Here is a 20632-nt window from a genome sequence, read left to right as displayed (position 1 = left end):
AGATAGCTAGTGGGAAGCAGCCGCATAGCACAGGGAGATCAGCTCAGTGCTTTGTGACCACCTAGAGGGGTGGGATAGGGAGGGTGGGAGGGAGGGAGATGCAAGAGGGAAGAGATATGGGGACATATGTATATGTATAAACTGATTCACTTTGTTATAAAGCAGAAACTAACACACCATTGTAAAGCAATTATACTCCAATAAAGACGTTAAAAAGAAACAAACAAAAACCAAATGACAGAAAGAGATTACATTACACAGAATAAAAAAGTAATTCTAAAGTCCACACTGATACTAAAAAAAACTTCCAAAAAGGCAGAGGAAGAGAAGGGAAAGGTTATCTTCACAGGAGATACTAACTAGTAAACACAGAAGGAATTACAAAGAACAGAAAATTAGTATTTTACAACTCACCCAGTAACAAGTGATTCAGGCCAGAACCGGGTATAGATGCAGAAATGCAAAAGCACTGGGTGAAGGACTCAGGGAAAGAGCTGTTCAGAGTTTGAAAGAATCGCCCACCGAGGAGTCAATAACCTCGATGGAAAAGTGAGCTAACCCACGGCCAAGGAACCGGACTCAGCATCACCAGGGACCCAAGAGCCAACATCGTGTTACCCCTGAAGCAACCCATTCAGAAAAACACACAGGGACCTAGGTAGAGAGGTAATACTCCTGGCAGACAACACCTGTTTAACCTGAATCTGTGTGACAGCACTCAGGCAATTTCAAATTGGGGGGCATTCTGCAAAACCACTGGCTTGGCCCCTTCAAAAAGGTCCATGACATTACAGGTGAAAAGTCAGGGAAACTGTTCTAGATTTAAGAGGACTAAAGAGACGTGATATTTAAATTCTATGTGCAATTCCCCACTGGATTCTGAGTTGAGGGGACATTATTGGGACAATTAGAGCAATTTCAATTATGATACTTCTGCACCTCAAACTTTACGACTACAATAGTTCTCCGGGATTAAACAATTTGTAAAGTCAGTGCTGCTCCTGTCAGAGACCAGAGATCCACATCAGAGGGGTGAGGACACACCACAGAAGGCTTAATGTCCATGGAATTTCCTACCTGTTAGTTCAGTAATTATGAGAAAAAAGGTACAAATGTTTGTAACCATGATCTAATGTCACTTAAAAATGAAATTTAGTGTAATTTTTAAATTGAACACTGAAGTGACACTAGCAAAATTGATCAGAATGGGACTATTTTTTAACCACATGGTTCCATCAAACTCATGGCTACATTTGTTACATAGAACATACAGAAACCTATCTCAATGGCAGCATAAAGTCAAAACTTTAACTCTACAATAGAATTTTAGCGTGTTTTTATACAAAAGAACTTAAAAATTACCTTCAGAAAATCATGCAAGTGTTTAAGGACACCTATCCTGACTTCATCGAGGTCTTTTAAAAATCCATTAAAAATTGGAACCAGATCTGCAGCTGTCAACTGATCTCCAAGGATGACTGCAAGTTCGTGGATGGAGAAGGCTAAGGTCCTTCGAACTTTCCACTGCAGAAATAAAGACAACTGCGTGAGTAAGCTGATCACAAGGTCTTGGTACTTTAACTTTTGCACAATGCATGAAGGTTAATTTATTATATCTGAATGTTATTAATCTCAAGTTAAATCAAAATAAAATAGTAATAAAAGATACCAAGGTTTAAATGCTTACTTTCTATCAAAAACTGGCAGAAAAATGCAAAATCCCTGCACAGTATATATTATCCCCCTTTCACTTAGGAAGGAAAAAAATGCTTGGAGATCACTGGTGGTGAAGCCTGTGTAGCTCTCGGAGCACTGGATGCCCAATTTCCTGGCGTCCCACACGGATCGTCCCACACAGTGCAGTGCCTCTCCCTGCACTGTGCCCCTCCCGACTCTGCACAGACTACCCTGGATTAAAAACAACCACAAAACTCGTTTTAAAGAACTGGCAATTAGAGAGATACAAGATTGGGAAAATCTCTTGCGGGCAGCCCTGGAAAAGAATACTGGAACAGAAATGCACTCCATTTACAGGAAACTTTATGTCAAAAACATCTTTTTCTTCATGTGGCCTTAATTTTAAAAATTTTACTTTGTTAATTAGTTTAAAACTTTACCTGCTGAGAAGCTGTTTAGAACAAAGGCTTTATCCCCGCCCCCAAACACAAGACCCTGTTCTTGAGATAAAATGCTGTACCCATGTTCAATGTATCAAACGGAAGAAGGCAGGATGTTCGGATAAGCCCTGCCCATCCAGAGCCGTCCCCGTCACCAGCAGCCCCAGGAGTCCACAGAATAAAGGTGGAAAGCCGCTCATACAGAGGGTGAAACACATCGGCCATGTGTCCCACTCCCAGTTCCACCCGAGGGCTGAGCAGGGATCAGCTTCCCGAGGTCAGAGGAGGGACTTAAACCATGTTCCCAAGGGGACTCTCGACTTCCAACTTGCCGAGTCAACTGAGACACCGAGGGATAGCCATTCACAACTCAATATAAATTAGTCTCAGCAGATGCCTTTGAATAACTGAGAGATGAAGATCGCTGAAGGAAGAGGGACTTGGGTGTATGGAAGCCAGACCCAAGGGCAGGGGGATGAAGTTGGCAAAGCCTGGGAAAACAGCCACAAGAAGCCACAAACGACCGAGGGTCAATGTTTCCCATTTCTTGTTTCTCAGACGGGTGGTGGTGGTGAGCACACGTGTGCACAAATGGGCACACACACACCCATCAACCTTCTCCCACCCACACTGCGCCGCCTGCCGGGCCCAGACCTCGGCAGCGCTAACATGACTGCAGTTCTGCTAAGGTTGAAAAATATCAGGGAGGAAGCATTTATAACACTGTTTCTGGGGTAAAATGAAACCCTATATTCTCAAGAATTAATCTGCATGTAAACTTTAGACAACAGCACCTTTGAGTTAGGAACCTCAGCAGGTCAAACGGGAAGCTAATTCTAGCACTTCAGACAAAAAAGGAGAGAGGCTGCTCAAGTGGAGGGAGGAGCCTGGACCCACGGGGGAGTGCTCTGGTGTCACCGGCAAGCTCTCTGCACGCGAGGGAACGTGGACAGGGCCCCCGCACCTGCATGTCGGAGGCCAGCGTCTCGTAGGTCTCACGCAGGCAATGCCAGTTCTGCCGGCCCAGTGTCAGTGCCACGCCCGGCAGGCTGTAGGCGCAGTGCTTGGCGATCTCCGTGTCCACTGTCTGCGCCCGGGAGGGGTCGGTCATGGAGAGATACTGATCCAGCAGGGCCTGGGGCACAACGTCCTAACCAAGAGAGAGTGCAGACTTTGTAAATTAGGCACACTTGCACCTCATATAGTAGTGAAAAACCAATCTCCAGTGTTTCAGGTTTCCAATAACTGAAAAGAGATAAGAAAACAAGCTAAGGGAGATACATGTATAAATGAATAAAAGCAGCTTCAAGGAGGAAAACAACAAACAAGATCTTAAAACAGAAAACAGCTTAGAGGATGATGAGAGCTGCTTACTAAATTTAAAAGATACATTAAAAATAAGATCAGAAAAAAAAAATAATAGGATCAGCACCTTTCAGTGTTGGCAGAGATTACAGAGTCTGGGGTAACCTACTGAATGAGGTTAACCTAGCAGATGAGGCTAAGCAGGCCCTCTTCTGCACTGTCACCAACAAGGATCTTAAAACGACAACAACAACCGCCTTTAGATGGAAATTTAGCAATTATCTATAGAAACTTAAAGTGTACATACCTCTAACCACTTGTATAAATGTGAGGACAAGAAGAACATATCTACGATCTTGCTTATGTATGCGAAATAGAGCTTTGGAAGGAGCTACAAAATAAAGGTAAAACTGGCTGCTTTGGGGGAAAAGCTGAGAAGGAAGCTGAATTCTGAACTTTGTAAACGTATTATCTATTTTTAAAAAATAAATTAAAATGGAAATTCATTAAAGGAATGAGACAATCTGTATGCACTGGCTTGAAAAAGCATGTTTTAAAACACTATGAATACCAACTCCATTTTTAATAAATAGAACAAACAAAGGACTCACCCCCTTTGACCTAGGCAATCTACTTATAATAAAGCACAGACAGTCCCAGGAGCAAAGCACAGGCATGATCATGATGAACGTGGCTTTACTTGTAATATCACAGCACACCTACACCTGGACACCCGTCCCAGCCCTGCTCACGTGGGGCTGCGTGGGTGCTGTGCTGGGGGTGGGGGGGTGGGGGTGAGTCTGTGCTCCTGTGCAAAGAGCTCCAAGACACGACTCTTTAAAAAAGAAAAGAAAAAAGAAAGACAGGCATCACCACACTCCAACGACCCCACATGTAAAGCCTCCGATTCGAGTCACCCTGCCAGCCGACAGCACTTTACAGCGGCTCTGGGCCGTACTCCCACATTCTCCTCTCTGAAGTCAAGCTCTACCTTACAATCCTTGGCAACTCAGGCATGAAGACCCAGGCATGACGGCCTGGCTCTCTCTGTCTTTGAAAGACAAAGGTGCATGCCGACGCGCTGGCGCGTCCGTCTAGGCGCGCTGAGGAAATACAAGAAGACCCATGGTCGCGGTCACCCTGGAGGGGAAGGGGTCACGGGTGTGAGAAGAGGAAGATTTCTGTTTATATTTTACTCGATCGCTTGAATTTTCTTATCAGAAGTATGATATATCAGCCCTCATTTTCAAAACATTAACAGAAGGGCCAAATTTGGTGAGAAATGGGTTTAAAAGTGGACCTAACAACATCCACACAAAGTAAAGAGTTTTGGGTCACCTACCTGCACTTTAGCTCTCCTTTCCTCATCGGGGCTAAAACCACCACTGGTGCCCGAGTCTGAATCATCATGAATATAGCGAAGGGCGGACTCCATATTCTGTCGGGAGAGAACGGTCACTTAAAGAACTGTCCTGTCTGTGAGTTCCCTTCATTTAAGCTATCTTACTAAGTTACTCACCTTTCAAGGCCACCAAAAGATAAGAAAGAATACGTACAAATTCTTCATGCTTTTAAACATTTATAAACAGACCTAAGAACTCATAAGAATTCCCCTGCCTTAAATCAAACTTTCAGAATAGGTTGCTAAATGTATGAAAATAAATTCCAGAACAAATGTACTTAAAAAGTAAATTTAGAAGTAATTTTGAAAAGGTCCCAATATCTAAAATTAGCTATCAATAAAACAGTATTTAGCACCCTGAAGCACCCACTTCAGGCAACTGTTGTATGGTATGTCACACAGTTTTTCTTCTACTATTTCTATTCCTGGCTATTTCTAATTTCACAAATATATTGGGCTGGCCCAAAAGTTCATTCGGGGATGTCATGCGATGTTACAGGAAAACCCGAACCAACTTTCTGGCTGACCCAATACTTTTTTAACCCGCCAACCCCAAAATGAAAACAAAACACCTTCTAAAACTCAGATAAAGTACTGAAATCTCCGATGATGCTAAGTGGTCAGGGCTGCATTCTGCAGCCCTGGTTTTACGCAAGATTTCTAACTATACCGGGTGTCATCTAACAGAAAACAAGCCAGGAGTCCACCGGGGCCTTGGGACCCCCGTGCCCCCGGGACCCCCGTGCCCCCATGCGTATGAGGCCCCCCTCCCTGAGCTCAGCGTCCAGGCCACTCTGACCCGAGACCACCTGCCTCTGGCCACCAGCATGTGTTCCTTCTCCCGCTGACACACACAAGGGATGAAAGCTACTGACACCGCGTGGTGCTGGCTTGGTGGGGGGTCGGGGGGTCCGGGAAGGACAGTGCAGGACACAGGCAGGCGGGCTGGTCACAGTACCCACCCGCACATTCCAGGGTCCAGATAATCCCGCAACACGGCCTCAAGTCCCGATCTTCCGCTCAGAATACTGTGCTGCTCGCTGCAGTGAAATGGTCCCATCAGAAACAAAGCACCCCTCCAAAAAGAAAAGGGAAGAGTTAATTACTCTTGATAAAGGGCTTTGTCTCCAGTAAGATTATTTCACTGCAGTGAGCCACACCCACACTGAAGCTGCGGAGTGGTCATGTAGACAGTCCCGGGGCTATTAACTCCAAGCTCCGGACATGACACTCATGTCACAGAGGCAGGACGTGGTGACGATGACTTTTACTTTATGCAGAAGGGAGACGGAGAAAACCAGCGACGGACAGGACATGGTGACTGGGCCGTGACGAGCACCACGGCCGCCCCGTGAACGGCGCCGGGTCCACCCGGCTCACTGTGCACGCCCTGCGGAGCCCTCACCTCGACGGCCTCGCTCATCAAAGGCCCGGCGGTGCCGTGGTCAAGTCTGCAGCCAGGGAGCTCATCCTGCGGGGCCCTCCGGGCAGCCTCGCTGGCCTCGTCGCAGGCGTCCAGGCTGGAGGCGCGCAGGGCGGCGGCCAGCACGTCCACCTGTGCTGTGGGTGGAACGACAGGCCTATGAGCGCGGGGCCGTGGGTGCCCGGGCTCTCCCTGCGCAGGGTTATGGGATCAATGAGACACAGTGCTTTTGGGACACTGCCATCGAAAAGCTGGAAAAAACCTCTACTGTGGTCAATCATTAGTTCTCCGAGGGAAAAAGTAGAAAACTAATATGCTTTCATGAGATTAAAAATGTTTACCCACTACTGTACATTATTCTGCGTTAGTATGAAAAGAGAGATGCTATCTAGTCAATTTCAGGGTCAGTGAACTATGTTTCAGGAACGCATGAGCGGGACTGGCGAGGCTTACTTACTAAGCTATCTTAGCAGGAGAGCAGTCACACAGACCCTGCCAACATAAAACAATGGGAATTACAAAGATTTCTGTGGCAGTTACATTTAAACATCTCATATCTCATTCCGGTTTATTTTACTTTTCTCTAATTCTTTTTGAAAGTGAAATTAGTGACTTGTCCCAAACATAGGGATCCCCAACAAGCACTGTCTCGCTCGCAGGAAACCAAAATGACAGATAACCAAGCAGCAGCCCTGAAGTCTGGCAAATGGCATTGTCTACGTTTTGAGTTACATCTTCTTTATAAAAGTCATTCAAAGTAAAGATAAAGCATTCTGCCTTCCCCACAAAATAAATGAGGAATTTAGCAAAAAGAAGTTGTTTAGCATTACTTCAAGTAACAATCCACCTGGATGGATGCTCAAAATACAGGAATTTATAAAGTTTACCTGCACATTTATTTAGTACAAAGATTAGAAAGTGTGCTCCCACTCTACTTAAAGATTATTAAAAAGCAATCAGTATTTTATTAAGATAACCTATTACTATGCTATAGCATTTATAAAATTCTAGTTAAGCATACAAGGTACCCAGCAAGAGAGACACAAGAAACATACAAGATGATGACCTAACTGAATAGATTAAATTGAAGGTGTCTAATCATGAAAAGTTACTCATGGAAAGCATCCTCATTCTTTTGGGAATTTCAGCTGCAATTTGTACTAATCCTTTACTCACTTCAGCTCCCCTTTTAGAATCCTCCAAATTTCCACAACGAAATCACAACAGAAGGAGGCCGACGGCCCGGAACATGCTTTCTGCCCCCGTATACGCAGGTGGGGGGTGTGAGGGTGGGCTCCCTCATGCATCGCGACCCGTTCCTGGGAAGCCTTTCACAGAACACGCCTCACACAGGCCACCAACCTGAGTAAACGACAGCCTCCTCCTTGTCTATGTTACTCTCTACCTTTAGGTTTGTACATTCACAAAAGTTTCAGTGAGTTACACTGAGGTTACCTCCTTCAAAAGACTGGTACAAAGGTCACGAGGACGACCTCATGCCGACTCACGGAGAGCCCGTGGCCCCAGGGAACCCAGGCTTGCCTGAGACTCAGCGGATGGCTCACCACGACCACCGGAAGGAAACTGAAGCACAGGCCTTCACCACGTCTGCGTTTTCCTCACGATGGTTTTCACTGGAAACCCCAGGATCAGAGCCCACGCGGTCCCTGGTGACTCGCGCTCAGAATCGGGGACAGCCTGGAACCTGGAATTTCCTGCCCACCCCCGAAGCGCTGGTCTGGCTGAGCTCACCCTTTCCATCTCTGACTCTCGCACACCGTCCTGGAGGTTAGTCACAAGTTCCTAACCATTTCTTGCTTACAATCAATGAACAATATGATTTTTCAGACCACAACTGCCCAGTGGACCCAGTTATTCCACTGGCCCTAACGAAACTGGAGAGAGCTCTGCACTTGCTGGCCTGGCCAGCTTCCCCTCTGCAGTCTGTGAACTGGCCTCAGCCAATCAAACCGGCACCCGTCACTATTCAGCCGTGGCTCAATCCTGAATCAGCCTGCTGATGCCACACACCAGGGAGTTTGGAAAAGGGGCTCTCTTACACCTTCTTCCCATTTTACTACCTCTTTCTGTCCTTCCACGTAGGATCTACTTCTGTTCCACAGCTGAGAAAGGGCCTTCTTTTTCTGACAGGAACATCTCATTCTAGTTCCTGGAAACACTTAAGCTTTTTGATTAGAGACCCACAAAGAAAAAAAAAAAATTAATCTGTCAATGCTTCCAAGAAGGTAAGAGTTAAATTGGTAAGACTGTGAAGCAAAGGCTGCCTTAGAGGAAAAAAAATCCCAACTCTTGCTCTTGTTTCCCATGACATTCCCACCAAACAGCATGGAAAAGAACAAGGGACCCAGTGGCTCGTGAAAGCAGAAACTCGACTCTGAGGGTCCACCTCACCCTGACGTTCCCCCACCCCCAGTCAAGAATACACACACGTGACATAACTAGTTCAGTCCCTGGCCAGAACTTAGTTTCCAATTTGGGGTTAATTCTGCCTTTCAAAAAGGTAGACATTCTCTGACAGACTGCCCACAACTGCAGATTAGAAAAGAAAAAGCACCCACAGTTAAGGTACACCCTTTAAAAACCCCAAACACCTTCTAATAGTATGAAAAGTCAGAAATAGTTACTACAATTAACACGGGTTCAATATGCCCTCAGATGCTCAGGAATTCTGCAGCCGAAGCCCTCCCGCCCCCGACCCTGCCCACTGATGTTTTGCTGCAGAACATCTGACACAGGCAGTTTACACACTAAGTGTCTCACCCTCTGTGCTCTCTGAGGCTGGGATTTCTGTCTGGTCTGCTGCTGGTATACATTCACTGCCTGGAAGAGTAGCTGGCACATAATAGGTGCTCGATAAGTGATGCTGGATGAATCAGTCAATCAATGAATATGTTACAAAAGTATCAACATTACGGACAGAAAGAACAACATGACAAATTTAAATTGTAACAGGTGTAAAAGCTGAATTAGAAAGAGAACTGATTAAATCATAATATAGTATTACTACTAAAATCTCAATTGCAGCCTGTAAAGTTTAAGTCAAACAGTGTTAGTCACCTTCTGAAACACAAAGTCATATCCTGAAACTCATATGTGTCCATGTAGGGGTTTTGAAAAAGCTAACTATGCATATTACTTTTAGCTTACTTGTTAAAAAAAAGAATTTAAAGTAGCTTATTCAATATTTCCATTAATATTTAGTAGGTGTCTACTACGTGTCAGAGAACTGACTAGCAGGTTGTGTACAGGGAGAGTTCCCAGAATGGGCCAAAGGCCTGTTAGGAATCTTTTTTCCATAAAGGTAAGGAGCATACAAAAAACAAAACGTGAGAGTTACTGAAGTTTGATCAACTGAATAAAACTTAAGTTGACAAATGATAATAAAATGTATTTCAACAAAAAGCAGAAACCTGTAAAGATAACATTTATCAAGAGCTGACCACCCCAAGATGTGCACATCAGTGTAATTCTGTCTCCATCCTCCTCATCTGGGGTGGAAGGGAGGGGGCAAAGGCAAGATTCTGATGAAGATTCTAATTTGTCAAACGAAAGCAAACCTCAGTATTTGCTACATCACCAGGTTGTCATAAAATGCAGAATTCTGGGCTCAAGGGGGGTAAAAATCAAGGGCAGGAGCCACAATTGAGGAACTAGCGAGAGCAGTAAAGCTGTGAGGTTTTCAGGGAAAATAATTCACCGCGAGGGATAGAAAATAGGACATTCTACAGAAAACACTCATAAGGAGGAGGAATGAACTACTGGTCCACGCATGGCGAGGATACGTTGCAGACACAGACTCAAAAGAGGCTCACGGCGCTCGATACTATTCACAGCATTCTGGAAAAGGTGACCCTCTGCCAGTTAAATTAAAATAACTTTCAACCATCAAGGATATGAATTTGCCTTTAATCAAATCATTTAGTTTTTCTCCAAGTATAAAATTACCATAGGAAATCTTTAAAAATCATGATACGTTAAAGCCAAATAAAGATAACTGCTAATATCACCTCCACTGATGAAATTTTCCAAGTTTAAACACAACAAGGTTTTGTGTGTTTTAGAAGGACACTAAAGGTTTCGCTTTGTCTGCTTTAAAAATAGGTATTTTGCTAACATTGAGCAAACTGACAGTTTAGAAATTTTAGCTTCTAGAATGAACAAGGAAAAAAAAAATCCACAAAGTGATAAAGGATCTGAAGACTTGCAGTTTGGGGATTTTTCAAAATTGTTTTTTGTTTTACGGTAACATTTCAGATTTCACTGGTTAGCATGATCAGCAGGAGCTCTGATGTCGCTGGCATCAGCTTCCTGCCCCCAGACCATAAACCACCCCCTGGCCCTGGCAGGCAGAGTGGGGTGGCCTGGGACCTCATTCCCACACTCCTATTCCAGAGTGAGAGCAACTTGTTATTTTTACACACAACAACCTTCAAGGCTGCCGTTCACAATGGCAGAATCTAGGTGACACAAGTGTAACCCAATGGAACAAAGTCCAAACTGAGCAACAAAGACACCAGCAGGACCCTCGCAAACGCCCACAGCTCTTAAAACACCACGTTCCATAGGAAGATATGTATCTTTGTCCACTGCTAACAGACTACAGTCTTTCCATAAAACACAGCACTGCATCTGCTGTTTATAAAAAGGTTTATGAGATCCAGAGCAGAAGAGTTAAGGCAGGACTCAAGCATTAAAACTGTAAAAACAGTGAGTGAGTGTGAACAAGTCAGAGAGCGATTCGTGAACCAACACATCTGTACATGCTACACTTAGGAACACAGTGACGGGCTCATCTGAAATTTATTTCCTAAAATTCAGACTAATCACATTTATCCAGACAAGAATACATGATGACAATGGTTAAAACAGATTTTTTAAAAGGCAATTTTTCTGGGGAAAAAGTCAGAAAATAACAGTTTTTATCAGAATATAGAACTGACTCCCATACCTTTCACGTCGGGATCATCAATGTGTGGCTCCAGGTTTTCTATCATCTCTTCCAGTTCCTTTCTGGTGGCCATGGTGATGTTTGCAGAAGCCGGGGCGGTGGCTTCAGGCATTCCCTCCAGCCCCTCGGGGCCGAGTTTGTTCCCAGAGCCCTGCTCCAGCTCCACATCTAGATCTATTTCGGGAAGAGGAGTCCTCCAGAAGTGGAAGGAGTTGTACAACTCCTGATCTAGGGGAGCTGAGTCCTGCGCACTGGCGCCCACCTCCAACCGAGAGGCAGACCTGCAGGTGCCGGGCTTTTTATCATCCTCATTACTAGCTGCCTCCTGATGAGGCTCTGAGGACAAAGGACAAGGTAATGAGCTGTCCCCTGGAGGCTTCCTAGGGCTTTCAGCACCGATGTCTGGGTCTGGCGCACCTTCCAGTTTGACACTGGAATTACTAACAGTGGGGTCTGTAGGAACATCCTCTGGCCTGATCTGTGCATCCTCTGGGACTTCTTCATCTCTGGTCCTTTTATTGTTTTATTTGGGAAAAAGAAAGTGAAAGTATAAAAATAATTACTGAAAAAAAACAATGAAAGATACTACATAAAGCATTTATATAAGTATTAAAAATCACAAATTATCCATACAAATTCAGTAGTTTATTTATATTACTGATAATGCTTCTTTTTCCATCAGTTGTTCTGTGCTCAGAGATGTAAATATCTGTTCAGTCTAGATATTAAAGAATTACGTAATAGTTGGAGGAGATAACATTTAAGAACCCCGGGATTCTATAATACCATGCTAATTCCAATAATAAAAAAAACTAAAAAGAAATAGTAGGAAGATAAATTCTCACAATGCATTTTAAGCTAAATACATCGTAAAAATTATCTGATTTTTAGGATAATGGTATTGCCACTGTGCTCCAATGACGTATCGAAAAGCTGAGAATTAAAACCTCCTTGCTTACACAGAAAAGAAAAAAAAAACCCTCTACACAGCATTAGAAAAGATCCTTATTTACTATCTTTCAAAATATATTAAAGTCCACTTAACTGTAAATAAAGTTACTTTTATTCCTTCCACACTTTCAGCTCTACTCCCAAAAGTTTTCCCCCCTGCAGCCATGACTTAATTGACAGAGAGGTGGTACAAGCCCTGGGGGCCACAGCCCACCACTGCCATCCACCACGTACGCTGAGGCTCTACGGCCCCTCAGAGTTTATCTGACTCAATTACCCTTAACAAACGCATGCTGAGCACCTACTAGGAGCCAGGGAGCAACACTGGTGGTGAGGGTTCCTATGTGAATGAGAGGCAGCTGCTGCTCCTGAGACTAGCATCAGAGGCAAACGCTTCCCGCAGAGTGGTAAGGAGGGAGCAAGCACACTGAGCCCAGGAGGCAGAGGCGCCAGCTGCAAGGAAAGGCTTTCCAGGGAATGACAGGAGCCGTGGGTGGAGCAACCAACACGTGCTTACGAGGCTAAGGGAAAACCACACTCAGGCAGCATATGCAAAGGCAGGAGTGACAGGAGAGGTGCCACACCTTCAGGAAACGGCAGCGATGAGTTTACGTCGGCTCAGAGAGGGAACCAATGGAAAAGTGAAAAGTAGGCGGAGCCACCGCGCCCGCACACTAAACACCTCCGGAACGTACCCTAGGGCACAGGACACAAGGCAGGGGTGAAGAGAGTTACATTTTGAGATGCGTTCTTTCAGAAAGGCCACCCGGAAGCAGGACAGGAAGCGGGCTGGAGGTGCACCCAGCGGCAGGGAGTGCAGCAGAGCAGGTGAGGAGAGGCAGGGATGCCCTTCTGAACAGGGCGGCGCGTCGGGGCTACAGAAGACAGAAACACGCTCAAATGACGCCAACGCCAACACGACTGCTCACTTCCCACTCGCGGGGCATGAGAAGCAAAGGGAGGAACCTGTGAAGATTTCCAGATTTCTGGCCCGAGCGACTGAACAGGTGCTGGTGGCACCGACTGCAAGTGAAAAACACCAGGGCAGTTTGAGGAGCGGGTTTCAGTCTGGATGGGCTGAGTCGGGACCTACATGGAATTCCAGGTGGTGACGTCCCCGGGAAACTGGTCAGAGCCCAGACAGACTGGAGGGCGCCTCAGAAGGACTGGCCTGCATATGTGTCATGACAGTCGTGCAGAGTGACAAAGAGCATGGCATTCCTCCTGTACAAGAGGATGCTTCAGACGAGCATTCTTCAGGTTCAGAGGAAAAGGTCAGTAGAGATGAAGAACTGAAGACACAGGAGACTGATGGAATCACTGATAAAGCAACGTCTTTCTGAGAAGGAAGACTAGGGGCTCGAGAACACAGGTGGACAGATTAAATGGGTGAAGAGACAGCTCTTTCTAAGAAACATGAAAGGGAAGTGGGGATGGATATGTAGGTAAATTTGTCAGGTGAGGGTGGGGTGCTCCCTTGAAACATGGGCCCTTAAATATACACAATGAAAGACATTTAACAGGAGGCTCACCTGGCCTGTGCCCTGGAAGGTGACATTACCACGGACGTGATATCCCAGTTACAGAGCCACCATATGTGCTCTCAGGAGATCACCAACTTCCCTGATTGCACTTTATCTCATAGTAATGTTCACAATGCTTTCAGAAACGAATTTTTTAAAAAACATGTGATTATTTTAAAAATATTTTTTTTAGATACAGATAAAAATATTTAATACCTCATCTGAAAACATACCACACAGTGATAGCATTTAAAATTCTGGTGTTTCTCCACCATGCTTATAATCATAAAATACATAACATGCACACATAAACTGCGAGAACTAGAGTCTCACCCAGCACTGGCGCTGCAGATTCCACATTTACTTCTTATTCATGAAATGAGGGACTGGCCTCGATGTCTGTAGCATCCTTTCCCTCTCCAAAACAGTCCTGAAGCAAGTGCTCTTATGCAAAGTAAGTGTCTTCTACATGTGTATGAATTACATGATATTTTCCAATCATGCCTTTACTAAAGATATTTTTTCTTTTGTTTTAAAAAACGAGTGGGATAATGGGTAAAATTTGAATAAAATCTCTAGATGATAATATTGTATCTATGTTAATTTCTTAATTTTGGTAATTAGAGTGTGGTTATGTATTAGTATCTGTGTTTTGAGGAGTGAAATATTTAAGAAAGGTAAAAAGAATATCATGTCTAAAACTTATCTCAAAGAATTCAGAAAAAAAAGAATAATAAAGCAAGTATGGTAAAATGTTAACATTTGGAGAATCTGGAAGAAGTGTTTATGGGATTCGTTGGCTATTTTTACAGTTTTTCTGATATCATGCAAACTGAATTTTTAAAATTATAGTAGGGACTTCCCTGGTGGCACAGTGGTTAAGAATCTGCCTGCCAGTGCAGGAGACACGGGTTCGAGCCCTGGTCTGGGAAGATGCCACATGCTGTAGAGCAGCTAAGCCTGTGTGCCACAACTGCTGAGCCTGCGAGCCACGACTACTGAAGCCCGCATGCCTAGAGCCCGCGCTCCACATCAAGAGAAGCCAACGCAATGGGAAGCCCGTGCACTGCAACAAAGAGTAGCCCCCACCTGTTGCAACTAGAGAAAGCCCGTGCGCAGCAATGAAGACCCAACGCAGCCAAAAATAAACAAACAAACAAATATTTTAGAATTAAAAAAAATAAAAATTATAGTAACAGGACATTGTTTGGTGGTGGTAGGGAACAAGTGGTTGAAACTTAAGACTTCAATTGTTATCTGATGAATTTAAGAAACTTCCACTTAAAATTCAAAAAAAGAACCCAATTAAAAGGCCATTTAGTATGGAAAACTATTCCAAGGGCCTGAAGTTCCTGGATCACTATCTCATCTTAGCATTAAAATTAAATTTTAATATCCTCAGCAGGAAAAACAAAGAATCACTGGCCAAGTCATTCTATTTGCCTTATGAAAAATTACTAGTTTGTCCCAACTTCAAACTCTTCGTACGGTTTTAAAGAGACAAAAACATTTTCCCTCATATAAAATTCTGGGAAGTATTAAATTCTGTACGAATAAACCGTCTGCTTCAAAATAAACCATCAAAAATATAAATTCTCTAAATACGTTTTTTCCTGGAGCTGGGTAACAGTCAGTGCACAATCAAGCTGCTAAATGCCAGAATTCTGACATTCCTAACGGTCAGTCTGGCAAACGTTATCATACAAGCAAACGCTATGTTGAGGAGAACGGAGGGCTCGCATAAGGAGGAGTAGCCCAGCTCCTCGCAGGTGTAGGGAACAAGTGTGGCAGAGCGTCAGCCAGAAGCGCATCTCCAAGAGAACCTACGCCTCCTCAGTGCCTACGTAAGCTGAGAGTTAGTATCTTCAGAGACCTGGTGACTCAAGACCGTGGCCTAGGAAAGTGCCCTGGGAACATCTGGTCCCAGAACACTGCATCCTGAGATGACAGCAGACACAGCCTCCATGTGCTATGACTTCATAATGGAGTCTCAATATCAGTGATATACTTCCAGATTTGTACCAGTAACAATTTTACTTACACATAGTTAGCTTTAAGCTAAAACTGACAAAAACTAGCAAGAGCAGTTCAGTTACTTAAGGCTTTTGAGATAAAATCTATTATTTTCTAACAATAACTCGTTCGACATTTATCATGTGCTGAGCACGTGCCAGGCCTGGTGAAGGTGTCAATACACAAAGATAAAAACCAGGCTGCTACGCGGGGGGACCTGCAGTCCACTGGATGAATGTGTGCAAAATACATGACCAAGAGATACGACTAAAATTAGTGATCCTGCGCCAGTGCTATGAACAGCCAGGATGCAAAAGCTCTGAATTTCCTCCAAGATTCCTGGAGGTAGTTTGTCCAGACATTCTCTCTGTTAAATGAGGTGGGGATGAAACAGGATGCAGTACCAGACAGAAAGAGGGAGAACCCAAAGAAGGCAGTGTATTTGGAGAGCGGTGTAATAGCTGGTTTAACAGAAAAGAGGCTGCTCATTTCACATAACTTAAAAGTGCAAATGTGAATGCTTAACTCTGCTTCTGGAAGCACAGCTTTTATTAACACCTTCAAAGAAGTATGAACAGCCTGATCCAGGGTGAGTGAGAGATAAACCTGGTATTTTATAAAGTCAGAGGTTTATAATCAATAAATGCTTCAAAGAGTATTAAGTGATATTAAATGTTTCCAGGATCAGATGAAACACTACAAAAGAAATAAACAGTAGGGGAAATATATTGCCAAAAACTTGCTTATTTTGTGAGATATTCGTTTGAGAAATCTGAATTCTAGGAAACTGAGAGGACCTCGAGAACGGAAACCAAGTCCTGGTTCCTCTGTCTACAGTCGCTGGTTCATAGTAGGTGCTCAATTAATTTTTGCATAATCAACCAATCAGTCAATCTTAAATAACAAAACTAGATTTAAGACAGCTCAAAACAAAAGCCAGTGCAGTATTTAAGAGAGGGCAAATCAGCTCATGGCTCTGAGATTAATAATACCTAGGACTACACAACAGCTTTTACAATATTTAACAGAACACCTTTTTCAGCCACGAACTGTCTCCTCCCTCCCTTACATCATTAACACAATTCAATAAAGTCTAATAATATAGTGAAAGTCCAATGCTACAAATAGTATTGACTTGACACTAAGACAGACCTCATTACAATGGAAGAGGAGTTAAGGTTTGTAGCTAAACGTTAACTAACTGCCTTTAAATAGCTTTTCCAATAATGTCCTATACCGGCAGTTAGCAAAACTACCAGCCATGGTAGCCACACCAACTGTCTTTGTCAATAAAGTTTTACTGGAACACAGCTGAGCCCATGCATCATGGACTATCTATGGCTGCTCCCACACTGCAGGAGTTCTGACGGAGATCAAATATATTTACTGAGTGGTCTTTTACAGGAAGTTTGCTGACCCCGTCCTGATAATTCTCTGTAAATTTATATTTTCACTTCCTAGACTCTCTCCAAATATAAAAATAAATAAGAGATATGCAACAGTCTTCGTACAATTAGTACCATTAGTGAAAAGGTCGCTGACTTTAAAACTGAAGAGCAGGTAACCCCCCCCACCAACTTCATCACTCTGTCACATTCCCTGCAGCAGCTGTTTTCAAAAGAACGGACAGACTTTCCTTGCTAGGAAGACAGGTTTAGAGTGATTTTTCTTCCTTTACAAAAAACAGTACCTCAGGTTTGTTTGGCTAGGAGAACGGGCAAAAAGGTAAAACAAGGCAGCAGAGAAGAAAGGAAGAACTGCCAAATCAAAACACCAAGAAAGCGAATATCACAGTATTAAGACCTACAGAAGAAAATTCCATTAGCATCATGACAGGGGAGGACAAGGCACTCTGGTAACTCAGGCATTACAGGCAGGGCTGTTTCAGAAACAGGCACTAACTGAGCTCAAGTGCACACCTGTCAAAGTCTGTGCGTTACTTCCCATGCACTAACTTAGGTCTGAACCGTTTTTCCCCTAAGGATATACTAAAATAAATTTTAAAAACTAAAACTCAATTAAAATTTTTTAATGCAAAAAAATAAAAAATAAAAATCAGAGATGTCCTCTTTAAGCTTTATTTGAAAATCTGGTTGCCTTATTAAATGCTCTTAAAAGTTGATATTCTAGTTAGTAAGTGCACTAATTTGGTGCTAATCATTAAAATACTTTCCCCCTCAATTGAGAGATTACAATCATTATTCTGTAGACAAAGAATCCAAGATCCAAAATAAAATTAACTGACTAAAAAGGAAAATAGTAAGAAACTGACTACATATAGTAACGCATATTCCTAAATTAGGTTTTACTCCTTATAAAAAAAACCCCTTACTCCCTTTAAATTGTATAACCATTACTTTATATATTCTAAATGTTAACAGATGGTTTACTAGGTAAATTATTTATTAAATAAACTTACACAAGTTATTATCAAATCTATCACTACAGCTTTCTATATGCCCAGCACCAAGCTAACTGTGTTATGCGTACCTTCATCTTCTCATTTAAATATGTAATTAACCAGAGATGTTTAACAAATTTAAAATAAAACTCTATTAAAATATTTACCAATTTTTGTAATCAAGAGAAATAGTAAACTTTCCAAAAAGAACATTGTAAAAATAGTGCAAATGAAAAAAATGCTCACAAGCAGTAAAACTGGAAAGCAAAGTTTTAAAAAATCATACCTATTTTTGTCTTCTACTGATGTATCTTCTGAACTTTTGTTTTCTTCTTTAAAATACTGGCCTGAGCTAGATGGATTAGCAAAAGTAGATATGAAAGGTCCCAGAGACTGAAAAGCTGCTTGCCGAACCTAAGAAGAATAAAAGGACAGGAATAAAACATAAATCCTTCTTCAGCTAGGATTTACAGTTCCCCATCAATTATTTTCTCCTTTTTACTTTTAAATTTTTAATCTTGGCTTGAATATTTAAACCATGAGAATGTGGATATGAGACCCTATAAAATATCTGCATGGAACAGAAATTTCATCCAGTTAAAAAAAAAAAGTTAATATAGTAGCCTACTGTCTACTCCTAAAAGTATTAGCAATAACATACCTTAAATGATAAATTATTTCTTAAATTATGAAATCAAAATCACATCTTCTGTAAAATGCATTCTTTTACAAAAATGATAATTAAACAAAACCTTACCCAACGTGAAGGATCACTGATCAAATTAATAAATAGTGCTGATAATTTAGTCCGTCGAATTTCTTGACATGTTGCACAAGAAACTGCCATGAAGCACTCAGCACAGGCCTTGCGGACTCCCCACACGTTATCGGAACAAAGCTGGAAAAACCTGGGCAGCTGTGTGAGGAGGATGGTGTTTCCGTTAGGCAGACACACAGCAGGCTTCAGGAGTTACTTTTATTTCATTTTCTGCTTTCACAGCATTTAAAACATTAGATCTTCTTAATGAAATTTAGAAGACCCATTTAATATTAATACTTAGCAGTTTTAAATAAATCACACCCAATTCATTCCACTACTGACTATGGAAAATCAAAAAACGCTCCCAACACGTACAGCTTAAATGTCATCCAAGAGCTTGTACTTAAAGTTAATTATTATGCATAACAGATGGTTTCAGAAACTCTTCAAGTACATTAACTTGTACATTAAGCATTTTTTATCCCAGGAACTAACCATTTAAAAATCACCTGCTGTAAATTTAACTTGTCACTAAAATACTTGAGGGTTGCAATAAAATTAAAGATTCATTTGAATAAATACGAACTGATTTTACAGAAATGGGAGTTAAAAAGGGATCAATGGTTCTTAACACATCTGCATTTTCAACAAACCATCCTTAACAAAACACAATTCAAGTGCCCAGATTACAGAAATTTAAACTCTTAAAGTCATATTATCTTTCTGGTTTATATCCATGGAATTGTATTAGGTTGGCGAAAAAGTTCATTCAGGTTTTTCTGTAATATTACAGAAAACCCAAACTAACTTTTTGGCCAAGCCAATATTAATACACTTTGGGGGTAACTATATGTATTTCAAACTTCACGTGCTACTTTGTAATGCACTGCTTTCTCCTTAGTTGTTTTTTTTGTTTGTTTGTTTGTTTTTGCCGCACTGCTCAGCATGCAGAACTTCCCTGACCAAGGATCAAACCCGCGCCCCCGGCACTGGAAGCGTGGAGTCTTAACCACTGGACCACCGGGCGAGTCCAGTCTCCTCAGTTAATTTCTGCAATACTTACCAACATTTCCTCAGTAGCTTGCTGGCCAACTACGCTGCAAATATCTCCAAAATTGGCAGCACAGACCTGACAACAAAAGCATCACTGACATTTCAAAATATTACAGCGTTCTTTAAAAATAATCTTTTAAATTTCACAGATCAATATGGTAACCACTAGAACCATGTATTCTTAAACAACAAAAATACCTTTCGAACATGAAACATTCTGCAATCACAGCACATCTCACAAAACCTAGGGAGGATAAGACGCTCTGTGATGTCCTTCCCGACCATGGGAGCCATTTTGCACATTATCTAAAATAAATAAGAACAAAACCACACTGAATATATCTTCAAACTAAGACTCTTCCAGTTTGCTAATTTATTAAAAGTATATAATTTAAGGAAGTATAAAATGATATGACATCATTATACTGCATACATCACAAAAAATTCAACTTATTTATCTAAGTTGAAGACAGAAAACCAGATGTTAACTACTACCATTAAAATCAACTGATAGGGGTTTCCCTGGTGGCGCAGTGGTTGAGAGTCCGCCTGCCGATGCAGGGGACACGGGTCCGTGCCCCAGTCCGGAAAGATCCCACATGCCACGGAGCGGCTAGGCCTGTGAGCCATGGCCGCTGAGCCTGCGCGTCCAGAGCCTATGCTCCGCAACGGGAGAGGCCACATCAGTGAGAGGCCCGCGTACCGCAAAAAAAAA

At 42.6% G+C, this 20632-nt stretch overlaps 1 protein-coding gene across 6 annotated transcripts in view; it reads right to left on the bottom strand.

Annotated features, from left to right (window-relative positions):
- Nucleotides 1-20632, bottom strand: part of PPP4R1 (protein phosphatase 4 regulatory subunit 1) — a 62814-nt gene that overhangs the window by 14077 nt on the left and 28105 nt on the right. For 5 of the 6 annotated variants that reach the window (XM_055080545.1, XM_024120550.3, XM_024120552.3 and 2 more), the window contains 9 exons: nucleotides 20116-20223; nucleotides 19928-19993; nucleotides 18862-19020; nucleotides 18391-18518; nucleotides 11217-11728; nucleotides 6230-6384; nucleotides 4765-4860; nucleotides 3082-3267; nucleotides 1363-1524 (listed from right to left, as the gene is read on the bottom strand). In XM_055080545.1, coding sequence (XP_054936520.1) covers nucleotides 1363-1524; nucleotides 3082-3267; nucleotides 4765-4860; nucleotides 6230-6384; nucleotides 11217-11728; nucleotides 18391-18518; nucleotides 18862-19020; nucleotides 19928-19993; nucleotides 20116-20223 — 1572 coding nt within the window. The remainder of the gene's footprint in view (nucleotides 1-1362; nucleotides 1525-3081; nucleotides 3268-4764; nucleotides 4861-6229; nucleotides 6385-11216; nucleotides 11729-18390; nucleotides 18519-18861; nucleotides 19021-19927; nucleotides 19994-20115; nucleotides 20224-20632) is intronic. The other variant, XM_055080547.1, reaches the window with a different exon arrangement.

The sequence above is a fragment of the Physeter macrocephalus genome, chromosome 19 (assembly GCF_002837175.3).
Source record: "Physeter macrocephalus isolate SW-GA chromosome 19, ASM283717v5, whole genome shotgun sequence".
In the NCBI taxonomy this organism is placed as follows: domain Eukaryota; kingdom Metazoa; phylum Chordata; class Mammalia; order Artiodactyla; family Physeteridae; genus Physeter; species Physeter macrocephalus.
The sequence above is the reverse complement of the archived record's forward strand: the minus strand, read 5'-3'. Positions and strand labels throughout refer to the sequence as shown.